The 20169-nt window shown below is 48.6% G+C and overlaps 1 protein-coding gene across 2 annotated transcripts in view; it reads right to left on the bottom strand.

Moving 5' to 3' along the window:
• LOC149371158 (paired box protein Pax-6-like) overlaps window positions 1–20169 on the bottom strand; it is a 59362-nt gene that overhangs the window by 2296 nt on the left and 36897 nt on the right. Inside the window, exons 5-8 of one of the 2 annotated variants that reach the window (XM_089564713.1) lie at window positions 8501–8647; window positions 7310–7392; window positions 4493–4647; window positions 2918–3114 (exon numbers count right to left, since the gene is read on the bottom strand). In XM_089564713.1, the coding sequence (XP_089420839.1) occupies window positions 2918–3114; window positions 4493–4647; window positions 7310–7392; window positions 8501–8647 (582 nt within the window). Of the gene's footprint in view, window positions 1–2917; window positions 3115–4492; window positions 4675–7309; window positions 7393–8500; window positions 8648–20169 lie in introns of both variants that reach the window. The other variant, XM_089564710.1, reaches the window with a different exon arrangement.

The raw sequence follows: 20169 nt of genomic DNA on the forward strand, positions 1-20169 counted from the left end.
GACATATGCGGAGCCAGCTGCAGAAGCAGCCACGGTGGCAACAGCCTGATGCAGACTGTGAACTTCTGACTGTGAACAGTGAACTTCTGAACCACTTGCTCGATTTCTTTGTAACTTGTGGGGCTAGTTTATATTACTGGTGGGATCACCTCTGCCAAATTTAATTATTCTAGGATAAGTATGAAGCAGGTTATGCAACCTTTATGCCAAGGATGACTATGCTTACTTAAGAAAACTATTGTTTGAAAAATAAAGGTAATTTTTTCAATTTTTTGTGTTATGTGGCATTGGGAATGTCCAGAGCACACAACTGTGGAATTATTTTGCTTAGTTCTCCTATATTTTGAAAGAATGATACCATATAAGGAATGACATTAGAGTTTCATTTTATGTCAATTTTTTTTAAGTCATTTTTTAGTCTGAAAAAAGTAAAATATAGACAAACTGAGTGCACAGTTGTGTTCCTCATAAAATTTCGCACCAGAAAACCCGCTACAATACTAATATTATCAAGTAATATTGGAATGATAGTTTTTCTAAGCTGAAAGTTTACTAAAAAAACAGGAGATGAGAAAAATAGACTGACATGATTGAAAATCATCCCATTTTATTTTAAGCACTACAATGTTAAAAACAAGCCCCCTGCTGAGTAATAAAATTTGGCAGAGGTGGTCCCAGCAGTGATAGTTGCAAGTTTCAATGAAATCAAGCAAGCGGTTCAAAGTTCACTTTTTGGGTAGCGTCCCCCCTTAATAATGTCACATTCATTGGAAGGGTGACAAAACCTATTTCGCGTAAACGTGTAAGTGGAGGTGGCCGCCAATGGTGTCAAGTATGTTGTCTCGCCAAACACTGTAGCAATTTCTAAAAAAAATTTTTTTAGGGTGTTCCCTTCAATCATCAGTGTCATTTAACTACCAAGACGATTAGCTGTATGAATTTCAACCTTCTAACTCAGTTGGCCGCCTCATTGTAATTAGAAACGTATAACTCGCCATAACTATATCAGTTTTTATATTTTATAATTGCAATTCTCTTAGGGGCTTCACCGCGAAACATTTTGGCTCTGCATACAAGTCAAACCAAAACCGCAGAGCTGAGGGGCCACACCTACAAGTGCTCCTCACCCGGCAGCGTGCTAGTAGTTGTTTCTGCGTGCACTCCTTGGTTTCGGTTTGGGGTGTGTGCAGGGCCAGAACTGCTTGCGCTGCAGTACCCAGTACCGGCGGGAAAAAAATTTAGGCACCAGTATCATTATTACTAATGGCGTGACACTATGCTCTAAGTACAACGAGGTGCCTAAGTGTAATTGGTTTGGTTTATGAGGGTTTAACGTCCCAAAGTGGTTCAGGCTATGAGGGACGTCGTAGTGAAAGGCTTCGGAAATTTCGGTCACCTGTGGTTCGTTACCGTGCACTGACGTCACACAATACACAGGCTTCTAGAATTTCACCTTCATCAAAATTTGACTGCCGCGGCCGGGCCCAAGTGTAATTGTTAGAAAGTTGACTATTAGATTTTAGTTAACCAACAACAAAACATGGCTGTTTTCTGATGTCCATCATCTATAGCTGTACTATAACAAAGAAATGCTCTTTTAATTAACAAACCCTAGTCTGTAGTGAAGCTCCGCCCACACACAGGACCGCCACACAGAATTCCTCCACATACAAAGGGCATTCTGTTAAAGCTTTTCGTGCTTCCTAAAATAGAAGGTAATCATGAGACGAAATTAAAAACTCGAGAATTTTTATGCCTCTGGCTCATTTGTTGCACTGGAACAATAAAAAGCTTATTCCGTTTACTGCTGTGATTGGTCAGCGGAGTACTACAGGAAAACGTGAACTACAGCCCATTGTTACCAACTGCTGTTTTTTTTTCTTTTAAGTTGTAGCTTTCAAAGAAGGTGATTGTACCACGGTCTTATTCTGGGAGCTAAACGTTGATTCGCGTCCGCTGGCTTCAATGAAAAGTGCGTGCATCGATACACACGGCACAGAAATGGTTAAGAGCGGGTGCATCCAGCCGCACCCGCCGCGGTGGCTCGGTGGTTGAGGCGCTCGTGTACTGAGCAGGAATACCCGGGTTCGAACCCGCCCTCGACGGCCGCGTTTCGATGGAGGCGAAACGCAAAGGGCGCCCGTGTGCTGTGCGATGTCAGCCAGGTGGTCGAAATTATGATGATGATGATGTCCTCAGGCTGAATGGCACATACCCACGGCGGGGGATATTATTCCCGAGACCTCCTTTCTTCCTCTTCCTTTTCACTCCCTCCTTTATCCCTTCCTTAAGGCGCGGCTCGGGTGTCCTCCGAGATATGTGAGACAGATACTGCTCCATTTCATTTCCTCAAAACCAGATTTCATTTTTTTTTGTCACCCAGCCGCCTTGTGGCAAGAGCTCGGCCGTATTACCGCGTGCGCATGCATCGAGCGCTATACAAACAGCGCAGAGAACGAAACACTAGAAATGGGAGTAAGAGGACGCGCGCTCCATTCAGCGCCCATTTTGTGTACTTTTGTTGCGGAAGCTACACTACGCTAGGTGTGAGCGATTTCGCGGAGCCCCGAAGAACCGTAACAGCACATGCGCGAGAAGCAACTGACGTCAGAGCAGCACGAGGCCGCCGCCGACTCCTCCGCTGCGCGGGTGACTCAGAAGTACCGTCGCTGCTGAGTCAGCAGTGCATTCTCCAGGAGGAGTGACGTCACACGGCGCACAGCTGCGGCGCTGGGGCCACCGCCTACTCCTCCGCCACGCGAGCGACTCAGAGGTGGCGCCGCCGCTGCGATTGCCCGCCGTTTCTTCCGCAATTCTACTCGGGATGGCCATTGGTCAAACCACAGCCAATTTTTTTGTAGTATTTCGTCCTCTGCGCTCTTTTCCCACTATGAATAGTTATTGCACGTGCCTGCAGCGCCGTGCGGGCTGGCCCCGCTGACGGCGTAGGCTGCGGGGTGTCCGCCCGCGATGCCTCCCTGGCCGGCCGGGTTGGCCGAGGCCCTGGAGTAGGCGCCCAGGCCCAGGGTGTCGTGCAGCATGTACGAGTACGAGGCGGCGTCCCGGTGCTGCTGCTGCAGGCACGGGTTGGAGCCCATGCCGGCTGCCATCGGGCTGCGCAAAAGGAAGAAACGCTGCATTGGTCTGAATTCCGTATAAAGAATATCAAAATGTTCCGTTACTGACACCTATAATAGAATTAGTGTGGCATGCGAAAGCACTGAGCCGAAGACCACACGGAACTATGGGACACCATGAAACATCAGGAAAGCGCATTTCCCATGTTCCTTTTGATGCCAATAAAACGACCGATATTGATTATGCCGTCACTATGCAAAAATTTCCAGGAACAATTGAGGAAGTGTAATTACTTATTAGCGTCCACCTGAACGTGGCCACACGGCTAAAGAGGAAAGATACACAGCACAGGACAAACGCTTTGTAGCCGCGCGACTGCGCTCAAGGTTCGGGAAAGGGACGGGGGGAGGGGGGGGGGGGGGGTTCGAACGTTTATTCTCTTCATTGTAATCTACGCCACTTCAGGGCATTCCCCTGAACCTTACAGCCCTGAACACACTGGACTAATTTCCTTTAACGCTGATGCCACGGAGTAAAAGTTTTTGGGTGCGTGAGCTTTGTGAATTCGCTGCACATTCTTAGAACGCTCAGCATGCTACACGTATGCATATTTAGCACAACAGAAAGTACAGTCGTCTTTTGTAGCATTCATAGTGCTGCACGCGCATATACAATGGTTTTTGCCGTTTTCGCAATTCAATCTTGAGCACGTGTTTCGCGCAACGCGCTTGCAGTCCACGTGGCTCCATCTGTCGCAGTCTATGGGAAACCACTGTAGGAGCTTCCAGGCCCAACAAACATGGAGACCTTCAATAACGCCGTACTGTCGCTAGTAGCGTACGGTCGCGTGTTTTGTGTCGCGTCTCTGCGCTCTCGCCTTCGATCTGCTTTGCACTATGGTCGAGGGCATAAAAGCATCTTCAGTCCACTGCAGCGCACTTTGTCAACACAGACGGCTTATTCTAATCGGTATAGTTTTCATTTTGGCTGCGGGGCTCGCTTGAACTACTTCTTTTACTCAAGATTTCTAAAGGAATAACGCGAGGCCACAGTTGGACATTTGAACTACTTCTTTTACTCAAGATTTCTAAAGGAATAACGCGAGGCCACAGTTGGACATTTGAAAACTCGGGTGGCGCTGTATACTTTCGTCTTACTCGACCCTTATTTCACGCTACATAGGACGCCGTGTATATGTTTATTTTCACTGCGAAAGCCATTTAACCGTGCCGGCAATTCGAGCGGCAGCGTTGCTAGCATGTCGCAGCCTTGCAAAGAGGATGTGCGAACGGAGTCAAAGCCTCTCCCACTATTACCTCCTCCTACGATATTCAAACTTCAAAATCACGTCAGTTACAATATGCCTTCTTGTAGAGAGAGAGAGAGACAGACAGACAGAGAGCATATAGCTCACCTGTACGAGTCCTGCATGGCTGCCGCCATGGGCTGGCTGAGTCCCGGGTAACCGGCCAGCGGTCCGGCGAGTCTTCCGTGCACGGGTCCTCCACCGACGGCGGCGCTGGACTCCGCGGCGCGTCGCTGGCTGCGCAGCTTCTCCTCGCGCCGCCACTTGGCCCGCCGATTGGAAAACCAGACCTGAGGCCGTCAGCCAAACACGCGGCTGCCCCCGAGCATGCACCCTGCCTTACCTCACCTCACGCCGCGCACCGCTACGGGCTATGAAACTGTTTAAAGGCACTCTGAGTGCGAATCTAAGTGGCCCTATACCGATTGATTACCGCGTTTTAATGACAAAGGAGCTTCTTTCACTGACAATTAATAGAGCTCTTATAAGCCCAAAAATAAAATACAGGTGCCGCCACCACCGGCCATTTTCAAAAGCAAACCGTGATGAAGTCATTAACTCTTTGGATGCACATCTCTGAGGCGAGGCTAGACAAAACCGCCATCCACTTCGAGCCGGCCATCACGGAGTCTACTACAGTTTCGGCGTCAGAATAACAGTAAGGAGTTTGAATGAAGTAACGGGAAAAGCATTCAATTTACAGCTCTGAACTTCTCAGCACTGAACACGTCTTTTGCTGGTAAACGAACGTCAACAAGCCCATAAAAGGCCAAATAATCGATTGAGGCTAAATAATTAATTGCTATTAATGGCAAAAACCAGATGCAGTTGTCCTCAGTATCCCTTTAAATTATATCGGCTGAGATTCTCGCCACGCACATCCACCAACTGCCTCAGAATTTTGGGACACGTGACCAAGTAACCACTTTCGGAGCGCACCAGCTATGGCTGCCACCTGACTAGTGGGTGACAAGTGTTTGAAGTTATGGCAGTTTTTTATCTGCTGATCAAATTGCTTCAAAGTTCTCGCCGCTAGGCTTTGTTCCTTAGCGTTCATCCTGTCATTTCTCTGACTTTTGCTTACTTGTCTCTGCATTTGGCTTAACTCGAGAACTGCATTTAAAGCAAGAAGCGTTGCGTATTTCTTTGGTCGTTAATCCGGGGCTACATGCCCTAACACTGGTCTGTATAGAGTATGGTCTGTGTTTCCACTGTTTAGCGTGCAGTTGTAGAAGTTACGGTCTTTGAGCTCCTGCGTGCGTCATTTAATGTTCAAGCACCAGGCTTTAACCTGCAGAAGTAAAGCGTCTTCCTTCAAAGACTTCTTCAGTGTTATATTTAGCTGTTCTGTGGAGTCCTTACGTCGATTTAGCCAGCATGTCGTTTCTCTCGTAAATTTTCCTCAAACTTCTTACTGCTTTAACTTCACACTGTCTTCTTTCCTTGCAGACACGTAGCCAGGATTTTTGTTCCGGGATGGTCCCAAAGTAATTTATTGCAGTGGGGTGGAGGGTTGCAGGGCGCTCCATGCCCAACAACTGCACTGTCAATTTGGGAGTAGCTTGATTTCGGAAAAGGACCCACTTGAGCCCCTCCCCCCTTAGATTACGTGCTGCTTCCATGATCGTTAAGTTTTCTTCTAAATCACCCCATACACTTCACCTCCAAGTGACTTGGTATGCACAGTCCTTACGGATTGTCGCGTCGCCTTTGGGTGCGCAGATAAACTGCTGTGCTGCGATATTGGCAACCAGCTGGTCTGTCTACGGCAAACCTGTTCGTTCTTAGGGGAACACCAAAACCCGTTGTGAAACAAGACTGTCGGATCTTAAAGTCTAATATTGCAGCCGGTATACGACTATACAGAAGTTTGGCGTGCACTTGTGTAATCAAAAGGCAGACCGTACGAAGTTCCCGTTATGTCAATGAGACCTGCCATGTATGGTCTATAGCTTCACCGCGAATAGCCAGTAGCCGCATCGCATGACTTGATTAAAACTTCCTTCTCCTTTTACGTAATGTAGGTATGGAAAATACACGCGCACTCGATCATTCAGCGGGCACAGAGGTACAAATATGAGCGCGTCATCATGTGATCCACTCTGCACTGAAAGGGCTTTAGAAAGGAGTTGAGGGCGGACTGGGGCAGGCTAATGTTGATTCGTTTGAACATGTTACTTCAGATACACTCTTCTCACTCATGCCTTACGAGCTTTCTAGCTTTTTTTCTTCCCTTTTCCATTAGTAGCGACACATTTATTTACTTTCCTTCAAGATTTTGGGCTGAATTCTTCATATGACTGTGGTAGCTGTACTTTAACGCTAGTACGGCGACCATTCAGGCATACGTACATTGTGGAAAAGTTGAGAAAAAAAGAGCGCGTGGCAAAAGAAGTGGTTCCACCGACTGAGGATTGTCCTTTGACCGTCACGCGACTTGGTCCTTAATGCACTGCACTTTTGTCCACTTGCGTCATCGCGGCCAGGACCCGCATATGGCTCGCATTCCACACACGCGCCCGCATGCAAACACATGCTGGCACGGCTGCCGACCATTCAGAATCCCTGAATTTGTTTGCTTGACTAAATGCCTTCTGTAAACGCTCCGTTTATAAAGCTCGAATCCCGTTTTTTTTTTCGCTGAATCCTTGCGGGTACGACACGAAGGTAACATTTAATGTGATCGCTATACATGCATATCTGTAGAAGCTGAAGCTAAGACAATGAGCTTATTTGGCGACAGGGCATTATGGAGGTCAGTTACCGCATTTAAGCAAGTGTAAGTCGACCCACTCTCCGAAAAGCGAGCTGGAAAACAGGTATGGGGGACAACAGTAACTGACACCCCCCTCCCTCTAAGTTCTCACTCTCATACATGCACTCTCATACATGCAAAGTGGCGTGGCTCCAAACGCAGACACGTACCTGGATTCGGGCCTCGGGCAGCGCAATCTTCTCTGCCAGCCTCTCGCGGGCGAACACGTCCGGGTAGTGGGTGCGCTCGAACTCTGCACGGCCCACAGCGCCGCCATTGGGGAAACGGGTATTCAAAAAGGAAGCTATAGAAAAAAGCACTCTGTCGCATGCACCACGTTTGCCGTTATATCACTTTAGATCACAAACAAGGTGCAACCATAATTGGTGATGCGAAAAATTTCGCTTTCTGCTTGGGTCGCGAGCGAGGCATTCATTACTTATCTCTCGGTGTCCTCTTAATCAATCGCAAAGTTAGGGTATGGTAATGGAGATCGCCGTAAGCTGTCAACAGTCTTCAATCCGCTTCATTTTATTTAAAGAAGGAGATGCGACTGAAACTTGCGAAAGCCGTTTAACCGCGGGTACCGCCCCCAACTATACACCGATATCATATTAACAATATACGAATTGATATTGACAAGGAAAGCAGCAAGTTCAACGAGTCCCCTTAAGCATATAGCTGGTGCGAACTGACTATTGTCGTGGAACGTATGCCAAAAGGTAAGTCTTCACAACAGACAACATAGCTGGTGCTGCAGTCCACACTGTACACTTCATCGAACCACCTATAGTTGGATACAACTCAAGAAAGAAGCGGCTTTTCCCCGTCAAACGACCCCCTTCCAGTCAATGGCGTCGGCCGATTTTCGTGACCTTGCTAGCGTGACAATTCAGGGAGTGGCAGATGAAAGGTGATAGTCCCCTCCCTTCACGGTCGGGGATAGCACCCTCTCTTCATAGTCGCGCCGCTCCCTGCACTGTCACGCTAGCAGGGTCATGAGAGTCGTCCGACGCCATTGGCTGGAAAGGGGGTCCTTGGATGAGGAAAATCCGCTTCGTTCTTGAGTTGTATCCGACTACAGAATGTCCAAAGGCAAAGCTCAACGCCACGTGATGCAACGGTTCTTTGACTAGAGCTGCGACGGGGTCTGTCGTTGCTAGCCCTCCCAGTCCGAAGTTCAAACCTTAGCATATCTCACGGAGGGTGAAATGACTGTTAGCAAACAGCGGCAATCAACGTGCGGGTGTGCGCCAATGCTTAGCATCTCACGGAGGGTGAAATGACCGTTAGCAAACATCGCCGATAAACGTGCTGGTGTGCTCTCACTGCCTTCTGTCCGTATACGTAGGCGGGCGTACCTTTCTCGAGCGCCTCGATCTGCTCGTTGGTGAAGGACGTCCGGTTCCGCTGCAGCTTGCGCTTGAGCCGCAGCCGCATCTGCGAGTCCTCGTCGCACGACGAGCTGTTCTCCGAGTTGCCGTCCGAGGTGCCGCCGTCGCCGCCTTCTGCGAGACACGGCACGCCCCAGACTCATGCTTATATGGCTGCTGTGCGGTATACCTGTTAGAGAGTTTTAGCGCTGCGTTACTGCGCACCGCTACGGCTCGAGCCGCCATTAGCATACGCGCATATTAATTAAATAACCCGAGGAGCCAGGCGCCCGCACCAGGGGGCATCTTCGGAAGAGCCGTTGGTGTCTGAAAGGAAGCGGTATGCGGTAACTTAGCGCTAAAACTATCTAATGTGAGGTATACAACGCCCCCATGACGGAACAGCCAAGTCTGTAGGTAGAATGCATAGATTCTGTGACACCTGTTTCCGACGCTGTGTATTTTCTATGACGAGTTGGCTTGGCTGTATCGCGAAGGACATCGGGACAGCTAGGCTGGCACGACTCTAGTGCTAGTTGAAGGGCGCCCGTGCGTTCTTTGTGAGCGTGTGAGCCACGGCTTGAGTAGCCGGTGGCCTTCGCCGCACGAACGGGTGTACTTGGAAGAAGCCCACTTCTAGAAAACAGCAACTGACGTAATTCGCGCGATAATCTCACGATTTTGCATTTTTCATAAGGGATTTTTTTTCCGAAGGGCCCGAATAATTGTCACCATGCAATATTGGGTGGCATAAGCAGCAAAATGAAAGAAAATGGTACCGAAGACATAAATATGGAGGTAACGAGGCATTCTCGTGCACGCGAAGATTACGCTACATACCGATCGCGAACCAGCCATGGAGCTGACGTCGTACTCACGTTTAAAAAAAAAAACAAAAAAACGACGGTATGCCTGAACTGACAAGAATAAAGCGTAGTAGATCAATGTGAAGTCCTGTCTACGCCAGCTTGAGGTCCAAGGTTTTGCCTGGGACGCTTCCTTCTAGGCCTGCTACTAGCTTTCATCCAACCCGACCGTTCTTTTTTTTTACCTCGACTCCAGAATAAAGCATTTTTTTCACATCACGCAAACAGCGCATAGCCAAAAGTTTCTACGCTGTCCACACACCCGGCTGTTGACTGCTCCCAATGCTGTCGTCGCGTGTGACACGCGTGCTGCTGGCACACCGCATTGTTCTTGGCATGTGGGCAACGCGTCCAAGGTCAGCGCCGAGGCACTCGATTGTCGTACTATCGACCTGACCAAAAAGAGGCTCGCGCGTCTTGCTCGGCCGCTCACACACATACATACGCGCACTCAGTTCGACGAACGATCATACCGCACGAAACAAAAGCGACCCACCGACCGACAGAGCGGAGGACTCTAGCTAGGCCCGGTCGACACCACGTTCGTTACGCGTACTACTTTCTCGGGCGCCGCGTTCAGCGATGCGTGCGCAGAAGCCGACCCCTCAGGCGACGCTCTTCGTCCCCCACCGACATCGTCATCAACCACCGCACCTTGCCAGCCCACGAAGGACCCTTTGCACACGTGGGCAGCGACGGGACCAGGAGGGGGGGGGGGGGGGGGGGGGGGGGGGGGGGGGGGGGCGATGAAGCAAAAAACAAGACAGAAGAGCCACACGGACCGAGCAAAGGAGCAGGGACGGCGCGAAACAGGTCGGCGGATCATCGGCGGCGGCGGCGGGGCCACGTAATCAAGTTTGGTCTGTGCCCCCCTCTAACGAATCCCATTAAGCGCCGGGGCGGACCCGCCAATGAGCTGTAATTGAATCACGCGTCGCCACATTCGCGCCCCTTCCTCCTCATCCTCTGCCCTCGATCGCTACGAGGAGGCCGGTGCAGAGAAGGAACAAAAAAAAACGTAGGAAGGTGGAGAGGGGAGGAATCATACGGTAGGTAAAAGTGCGCGAACACGTGAACAAGCGCTTGCACGTGCTTTCGTGCGCTGTCTCCAGTCTCTGTCTTTACAGAGCCTGCAACTCGTCATCGAAACTGGTGCTGCCCTGCCTGCGTGCTGCTCTATGGCGGTTTTTACCAGATAGGGAGCTGGTAATCCGCGGAGCCAACGGGACTCCACTGACGGTCGGGAAGAATACCATGTAATAAGCCGGATGAAAAGGAGTTCTCGTCGTGCTTTTTGTTGTTCTCGTAGCTAAATTTCCGTACCAGAATGGCAACCCGCGCACGGGAGTACACTAAACAAAGGATTCTTAGAGCATAATCTTCTATAGCCAGGCCACAATGTGAATTCCACACTGTATTGTACGCACACACTGTGGCATTAGTAAATAAATGAAATCAATTAGCGGAGGCCTCAGGTTTTGCGAATAATAAAGAGTGTTCAGGGACAAATTGAGCAGGATTGTTATATAATTCACAGGTGGCAATTATTTCGTTGGCTGACGCATTGAAAATCAAAGGTTACGGTGAGCATTCAGCCCATGTGCTCCTTTGGCAGTTTCTCTCGCCTTTCAGCCCACTTCATCCATACACCGCGCGATGCAGGAACCCTATCTCTCGCGCCTCAAGAAGAAGCATATATTTACACTTTTTAAGGCGCAATTAAAGGTATTTTACCTTAAATTAAGAGATAAATAACAGCCTTTTTTTTTTTTGTAAATATCCCCGCGTCCAGGTTAGAGCTACATCCAGGCCACCGCACCACTCTCTCTTTTGGAGTCACCTAAATATGGCTACACCTTAACGCTCATGTGCACTGCGGTTCAGCATCGTCACCAGCGCGTCTCTGACAGCGTGGTTACCTTGAAAATTGAGTTTTTTTTTTTCTACTGCTTTCCGCAAAACGGCCCTACTGTTCTTTAGTTCTTTAACTCATCCTGATCACAGTCAGTAAACGACGGACGCCTTCTAACAAAAATGACAAGAAAAAGATAAGCTCTTTTACTCACACGGCAGGCGCCTTTTTGAAGGCCAGAACGACTTTGAGAAGTCTCATACTTCAACAACAGCAACTTTTATCTTGTCAGTTGTGACTTCTGCGAAGCATTACGCGTGCATGTCTTGCGCCTGATGAACCTTATTCAATGTCTCGCAAGCTGGCTTTCCCACATATCTTACCCAAACAAGATGGCCGACCATGCGCTCCGAGTAATCTCAGTGCAAAAACATATGATCTTTCATTTTATCCTTCCCCCCCTCTCATGCGCTCATCCTGTAGCCTGCACAACTCCTTTATAAATCCTCTATAAAGAGCTCTGCTGTCTTACAGAGGTGAACAGTGCTATGTGAGAATGCGCAAGCGCGGGTTGGAAAGGGCTCAGGTACTCGTGTCAATTGTTTTTTACAGCAGGAAAGAGGCACCGAGACGCGGACAAGGCATTTAAATGCGTCATGCTCCGAGGACCGCTTTTATAGTAAGCGCAGCGTGCAACAGATGGCGTATCGACTCAAACGTTTTCTGGGCGCAGCTTCTTCAACTTATCGGAGCTGTGATATAATAAAGAAAGATCGAATGGCGCGAACAGAAAGTGGCGGAACTTCTGCGAAACAATAACAGGTGAGAATGGACTTACTGAATAAAAGAATGCAACGCACCTAAAGGCTAGCATAGTTATATAACAAAGCCACGTAAAAAAAAAAAAAACGGTTTGGGGGGCACCCTAGTGGAGGGGCGAAGCGAGACGAGCGGAATGCGAGCGGATGTTGGACAAGTGGCGCCATCTCTTCTGAACGGCTGCAAGCAACCCTCATTTCAGCCAGAGTCCTTTCAGCGCATCGCATTTTTGGAGTCTCTCTCTTTCCTCTAGCTGTGGAGGAAGGGAGGAAGGAAGGAAGGAGCTTCGCTGCGGGTTTTCACGCCTTGCGCGGCAATTAGCCGTGCTGATCGAGCAACCGCCGAGTAGCGCAGAGCGGAAGAATAGCGGTCGATTTCGCCGAAAGTCGATTCGAAGAACGCAACACTTCGCCCGGCTCCGATGAGCCGCCAATTTAAGACGCTCCGGTAAGTCACAGCGCAAATGAAGAGCATCGATGTTTTATTAGGAGACAAGATAACGCTTTTAATACGGCCTGAATGCTCAACGGGTCCCATGCAGTGAAAATCTCGAAAGGCTTGTAAACTAAATTGGCACTTTGGGTAGTTCTCATGCGTAATAAGAAGCGTGGTACCTACCGCAGGTCGTAATCGAACCGATGACCTTTATAACTAGCCTAATATGAAAGAATGGAAAGAAATAAAAACACACAAACACCAGCAAAACGCCGGGTGCTATACTGACCGCAGAAATGCATTCCTGCCGAGTACGCTCACGGCCTCGAGAATGCCTAACTATATCGAGAGTACCGGAATCTTGGAATAACACTAATATCATCTAAGGGAGACGTGACGTCAAGGACTTGAAAAGCTACACACCGGTCAGTTTGCTGTCCTTTGCTTTGGATTTACTTGGATTTACTTTGATTTTACTTGGATTTAAAATCGAACAGAATCAGACCAACCGTAGACTTCAGTCCACCAAACGGCCAAGCTGGCTTTCGTAAAGGCTACTCGACAAGAGACCACGTTCACACCATCAGTGAAGTGATATAGAAATGTGCAGAATATAATCAACCTCCATTATAACCTTCATATATTATGAGAAAGCATTCGACTCAGTCGAAACCTCAGCATTCATGCAGACGTTGGGTAAGGTGTAGAAGAGGCATGCGCAAAGGTACTGGAAAATACCTATAGCGGTTCTACAGCCAGCATAGCCCTTCATGGGAAAAGTGATAATATACCAATCATGAGGATGCCAGGCAAGGAGACACGATCTTTCTAGTACTATTCACCACGTATTTACAGGAGGTAGGCATTCAAAAAACAGGATTGAGAAAAGTTGGAGATAAAAGCTGATGGAAAATGCCTTAATAACTTCCGATTTGCTCTTGACATTGTTTTGCTAAGTGACTCAGGGATAAACTGCAAATCACGATCAATGTCCTTGACAAACAAAGCAGAACGATGTCGAAAATAATGTTCAACAGTCTCGGAAGGGAACAGCAGTTTACAATAGGTAGCGACGCACAGGAAGTGGTAAGGGAGTATACGTCTACTTAGGGCAGGTAGTGATCGCAGATCCGGATCGCGAGAGTGAAGTAATTAGAGTAATGAGAACCGGGTAGAGCGCGTTTGGCAGGTTCTCTCAGATCATAAATGGCAGCGTACCAATATCCCTCAATAGAATACTGTCTACTGTATCTTACTGGTGCCAACTTACGGGGCTGAAACGTGGAGGCCAACGAAAAGCGTTCAACTTAAATTGAGGACAACGCAGCGAGCTATAGAAAGGAAAATGATAGGCTCAACGTTAAGAGATCGGAAGCGGGCGGAGTGGGCGAGGGAACAAACGCGGGTTAATGACATCCTAGTCGAAATAAAGAGGAACAAATGGGCTTGGGCAGTGCATATAATGCGAAGGCAAGATAAACGGTGGTCATGAAGGGTAACCGACTGGATACCAAGAGAAGACAAGCGTAGCAAGGGGCGGCAGTAAGTCAGGTGAGCGGATGAGATCAAGAAGTTTGCGGGGATACAGTGGCCGCAGCTGGCAAAGGACAGGGTTAATTGGAGGTACGTGGGAAGGGCCTTTGTCCTGCAGTGGACATAATCAGTTTGACGACGACGATGACGATGATCCAAGTTTACCATCGTTTTACGCCTCTCGTGCCTCCTGACTCGCAGAAGTCTTCGTTTTGCTTGCTTCAGAGTATGTGTAAATTAGTGTTTTTCTGACGTCCGCCCGCATACAAGCATGAAACAACGCCTCCTAGTGGGAGCAGTCTTTAGATAGCGCAAAGAGGGACAAGCGGGATAGTCAGTGGCGAATCTTATTGGAGCGTCATGAGACAAGAACTGGTACAGTGTGTCTGCGAAACTTGTCAATGAATTCGTCTTAGACAAATATGACCCTTTCCGTTGCCGTAGGGGAATACAGAAGGCGTTCGCCTGAGCGTGAAATCTGTGGCTCGGTCACCGACTTTATTCACCGCATCTCAGATATATGCGCCGGAATGAGTGAACTCAGGGGCATAGCACAGTGTGTACACCGTGGGGTGCAAACGCGTAAAAGCAAGTCCACAGCCCGACCATCTTCTGCCCTGAGTGCGTGGACCGCTGTCGATTTCCCTTTGAGGCTTTCTCTTGTAGGCATACGAAAAGTGGAATCAGACTTGTTTATTTATTTTCACATGCGTCCTCGCGCTAGGCTGGAAGGAGCAGATAACAAAAGGCACACATAAATCGTAAAAATCAGTAGCATATGACATACTTTGGAAGCACTAGGAAACGTAATGCAAGAGAACACGTCAGTTACAAATCGCAGAAGACAAAAAATTCTTTCAGTTGAGGAGCTCAAGGAGGGCAGCATGAGAGAGGCCTTTGCCCCGCAGTGGACACAGTTAGGCTGATAATCGATGATAACCTCGCCTTTCTTCTTCTCTTTTTCTCCGTACAGGAGCTCCCATTGAAGCCCATGTATTCAACCGAGCCTGTCTTCTTGGTCTACCCCAACCTCTTCTTCCAAACCCACCTGAATGTCATAGATATAGCACATACCTACGCGAAAATGCAGTGCGCGCCGTGCCTGCCTCTGCATTCATTGTGCGCCTATAGACAAATGAGTGATCCTTATTATGCTAGAGGTCACTTTGGACCTAGGTTGTTATCCAGGTCTACCCTGCAGTGCGACTACGAAAATGGGTTCACGAAAATTTGGCGTGGTTGTTGCAATGCGTTTCTGCATTAAAAAAGGAAGAAGTACCGAAAGACGCCATAGACAAACGAGTTCAAGACAACTGTGATCTTTCAATAGTCGACTTGCACTGCACACTTCTAACTCAATGCACGCTATATGGAATCCGGATAGACGTCACAGACCATGCATCCGCCACAAACACATTTATTCCATACACACTGGCAGAAATATGGCGCCAAAGAAACAAGCAAAAAGAAGTCAACGCTCCCAAGGGACGACCACACATTTTCAAGAAGAGCCTGCAAGCACGCAGCGAGAGCGTCCTCCCCACAACGACGCCAGCGCTCCGACAACGGGATCGCCTTCTCCGGAACCGGCCTCAAGAGACGCGGGAAAAATAGCCTCAAGTAAGCACACACGCGCGCACAATGCCGCAGCGCGAACGGCGGTGGCGTGTCCGCAACCTCGGCGCCCGTGGATCGTTGGCTACAGACGCGAACAACGCGCTCTGGGGAAAAGGCGTAGGGTATACGTGCTGTGTGTGTGTGTGTGTACTGTAAACGAAACGCGCTCGGTGGCGAACGACTCCGCTGCTCAGCTTCCCCGGCTGGTGGTCTGGGCGTGGAACGTCCCGAAGGACTCCATCGCACGGTTCCAAACCCCCACCACCACCACCGCTTCGTACTCCATCCCCTCACTCCCCACAACACGCTGTGTGTATCACGCAGCGCACTACACCCGCGGCGGCGGGGTCTTCCCGCGGCCCTTTCCCGGGTTCCTGGGCGCAAACAGGATTATCCTAATTTGGTCGTTACAGAGGCTAAAGTGTTTGGGAACCTGGTCGTTAAATCGATACAAGTTGGAGCGGTTCCTGGGCTCCCTTTCCTGCCCCCCGTTCCTTCTTTGCACTCCCCTTTCTTCCCTACGTGTTCCCGCCACCTCTCGTTGACGCGAGGCAATGCGGAGACGAAAGAGCTACCCTCCACCCCGTCCCTCCACCGGTTCCTCCGATTCCCCACTTTCCCCAGGAGCTTATAGCGTTAGGGCATGGGCTTTAAAAGTAAGGGAAAACAGTAAATAAGGATACCAGAAGCTAAAAGGGGGCTTGCGAGCGGAGAGAGCATGTATAGACTGACTGTGTAATGAGGAAACCCTCGCGCGCCTTGTCTCTTGAGCTCGGCGGCAACGGCTGTGCTGCAGTAAGGCCCCCTCCACCCACTTTCCCGAGGGAGTAGTGGACGGTGGCAACTCTGTTACAGATTCCCCCACCCCATCTCGCTTTAACGCGAGCCCAGATTCGGCCACTTTTGTACACGCGTACATGGTGCCAGAGCTGCGAGGTTTGTTCCCTCCCTACTTTCCCTGATTTTAGTCCAACTTTCCCCAAGGCATCCCCATCCCAAATCCCCGAGTTCTTTCCTTTCGGGTAGCTTTCCCTCTCCCTCTCTTCTGTTTTATTTGCGAGAAAAGAACCACAACATACTGCTTTAAGGTGCCGTTTTCCCACAAGAGGCAACCGCGTGCGGTCAACGACAGCACGTAGAGCGCGCACATACTTTGCCGAGTGGCCGCATATTATACAATACTGCAGGCAAATACAGCAAAATTGGAATTACACTCAGGGCAACGTAAAAGAGATGAATACAAATGTCTTCGTTTTTCCTCGCTCACGACGTGCTATTCCTTCCCTATTTTGAATTGTCCGCAATAGTTCACTGCGAGTCACTCTTTTCTTTCTTTCTTTCTTTCTTTCTTTCTTTCTTTCTTTCTTTCTTTCTTTCTTTCTTTCTTTCTTTCTTTCTTTCTTTCTTTCTTTCTTTCTTTCTTTCTTTCTTTCGTTCTTTCTTTCTTCCTTTCTTTCTTTCTTTCTTTCTTCATTCCTTCCTCTCTTGCTTTCCTTCCTTCCTTCCTTTCTTCCTTTCTTTTGTTTCTTTTTTCCTTCCTTCCTTTTCTTTCTTTCTTGCTTTCCTTCTTTCTTCCTTTTTTGTCTTCCTTTCTTTTCTTGCTTTCCTTTCCTTTCTTTCTTGCCAAGTATCGAAGCCAGAACATGTCTACTCCGGGCTGTTAAACAACAAGTGAATAAATGTTACGCTGCCGTTCTCTTCACGCTTGGCGGCACACGCGTGCCGAATGGTGCAAGCTGCTCTTGCAGACATCTTAACTAGCACTGCTTCACTTTTTCCAGATTCCGTAACCATGAACGCACACGCGCTCAGTATGCGGAGTGCGAACGTCGCCTCTGCCCCTGCTACGCTGTATGCGCATAATACCGCGGAAACTAGTATGCAGCACCCGGAAACTGAGGTGCACGGAACGCAAGTCTCCATATGTGCACTTCCGCGCAATTCCTCGCTGATCGAAAAGACACAGTAACAGCGATTGAGCTGGGAGCCTTTGCCCCCGTGACGTTTGAGCGTATCTGGCTAAAATATGTAGATGCGGCAAAGCCGAATTCCTACAGACTGCTCTGTTATAGGCATGCAGGGTGAGCGATTCGTCTTGTAACTGTCGACGTGTGGGCATTATTCGCGGCGCATACAGCAGCTCTGTATTCGCGGCATGCACGCCTATGTATATGCCCAGCTGACGAGCGAGCAAAAAAATGGTATGGCTTCGGAGTTCTTACTTGCAAATGTATGGAACTTTGCGGAAGTATTCGGGCATGAAGCACAACGCTCGTCGTCGACATTCTTTAGTATACAAGGAGAGGTTGTAGGCGAAAAACTAAAGGACATTGTCGCGCAAACATAGTTGATACTGAACTCGCTCGTAACTATTTCGTGCGAGAAACGCTTCTCTCTTTACTTGTCGAAGTAAAGTATATATGTATACAGTTGGTTAGCATGCTTTATGGAACGATTTATATATGCCGGGGCACTACCGAACAGCGCCCATCCCGTTTGGATCGGAGTGAACACGCCGCACGAACGAAGCTGTCGTGAAAAGCTTCGCATACTTGACAAAATCATAAACTGCACACAGTGGAGTCTCACAGTGGTGCGTAGCCTGTTTCTGTGTGGCATACAAACTGACACGATAAACACATATATAATGGCAAACCAACGTGGAATTTGCGCGAAGGAATTGCGCCATGTAAACAACGGCTTCATCCCCAAAAGCTGCATATTCTCTCAATTTATATGCGGAAAAGGATGAGCATGTTCAGTACCTTTTAAGCGACAAAATCGATATGTTTTCAAACTGTTAGGCGCACATACGTGCATGCATGAAGTCGCGGAACACAAGAGCGGATGCGTTATAGCAGTCGGTGGAGAAGAAATCTTCCGCTATGCTTCTATATACCATGCAAATGGTTCGCGATTGCTCCGAAGGCCAAGGATTTTAACCATTTGTTGTCTCGACCCTCCCAACACCAGTGAAGTGCCTCTGAATGATTTGTTCTACTACAAACAGATTGCCACCAGTATCGAACCACTACAGATGGCGCATTTTAATTAGCTGCCATATGAACATCCTAACCGGGAAGAAGTCGGCGTGGCGACGACATGGAATGCTTTGCAATGATATGCTATATACTGTACAGCCATGGTGCTGCCGTATAAACCATGGGAAGTTTACCTGAAGCGGGCGTCGGCACGTGAAAAATGTTTACACTAAACAGTACGCGCTCCGTAATATATTGTCCTGAAGTTTACACATGCTATGGACATATAGGTCAGCGGATTCAAGGCGCAGCTCTTCCGCAGTCGCGAACTGAGCACCTCGTAACATGCGATTAGTGCTCAACTTTGCAAAAGGCAGAGGCGTTTATGCTTTTGGCACGCGCTATTGTTGATACGTGAAGTTCTAAACGTGGAACTTTTTTTGTTTATTTTGTATCTTTACGTCATATCAATTTTCTTTGTCACGATTTGGTTAGCCTTCCTAGAGCAAGCAGTAAGTATGCCCATATGCGAGTCAGCACTTGTCTCTCTACCCTTCACGTCTTTTCCTAGTGCGCTGTTCAATTTCATTTTTCAGTTTTGCTTTCCACCATGCGTGGAACTCCCAAAGAGTGAAGATGCTAAGCTCTGCATATCATATCTGCCGCGCAGAAACACACACGTTAGTCCAAGTTACGGCAACATTCCGAAACTAAGTTTGAAAAGCAAACGAGGTGGGCGAGTGCATAGGGGAAGGGGGAGATAGTTTAGCTCTCGCCTCCTGCCGAGTTCGACGAGGCAATCGCGTCTTCAACGCGCGCCGACTACACCCCCGGCGCGCTCTTTCCGCCTGGCTGGACTCGAGCGGCTTTGCGCGCTCCTAAAAATCTTTTTTTCCTCCGTGTTCGATCACTGCTGCCGCCGCGCTCCTCGAGAAGGAACAAATCGCGGGGAAAGGGAACGACAGAAGGAACAAGCAGCTTCGCGAAAGAGGCTTTATACCACACGCTCTCTCACCGTTCTGTGCGCCTGCAGTTTGCTTGCTTTGATTTGTTTCTCCCTTATTTTTTTATTTTTTGAGAGGTAAACGTTACTATAGTAGGATACAACTTAAAAAAAACAGCAGTTGCTAACACTGGGCCGCGGTCCGCGGCGTCCTGTATTACTCCGCTGGCCAGCCGCAACTGTAAACGAAATCAGCTTTTTAATGCTTGACTATATCAAACAATCCACGTGTCAAAATCCTAGAGCTTATAATTTTTTTTCTGATAAGCTTCTTGTTTACGTAACAAGAAACGTTTAAGCAGCGGTCTACTTTTTTGTCGCGCAAGAATTCTGTGCGCGGAGGCTGAATGTGGGCGGAGTTTCACTGCAGACTTAAGTTGTATCCGACTATATACGTATATGCAATGAAATAGCTAGCGAGCGTTTTGATTTGTGACTGCATGCATACATCTTAGTTTCCACTTTTCATTGGCATTTAACGAGAGCTGTTTGCAACCAAACCGCAGGCTAAACTCGGTACTCCAATGTGGGCCTTGTTGAATTTTTCCCGC

The sequence above is a fragment of the Amblyomma mixtum genome, chromosome 1, assembly GCF_055824585.1.
Source record: "Amblyomma mixtum isolate Tamu chromosome 1, ASM5582458v1, whole genome shotgun sequence".
Classification (NCBI taxonomy): domain Eukaryota; kingdom Metazoa; phylum Arthropoda; class Arachnida; order Ixodida; family Ixodidae; genus Amblyomma; species Amblyomma mixtum.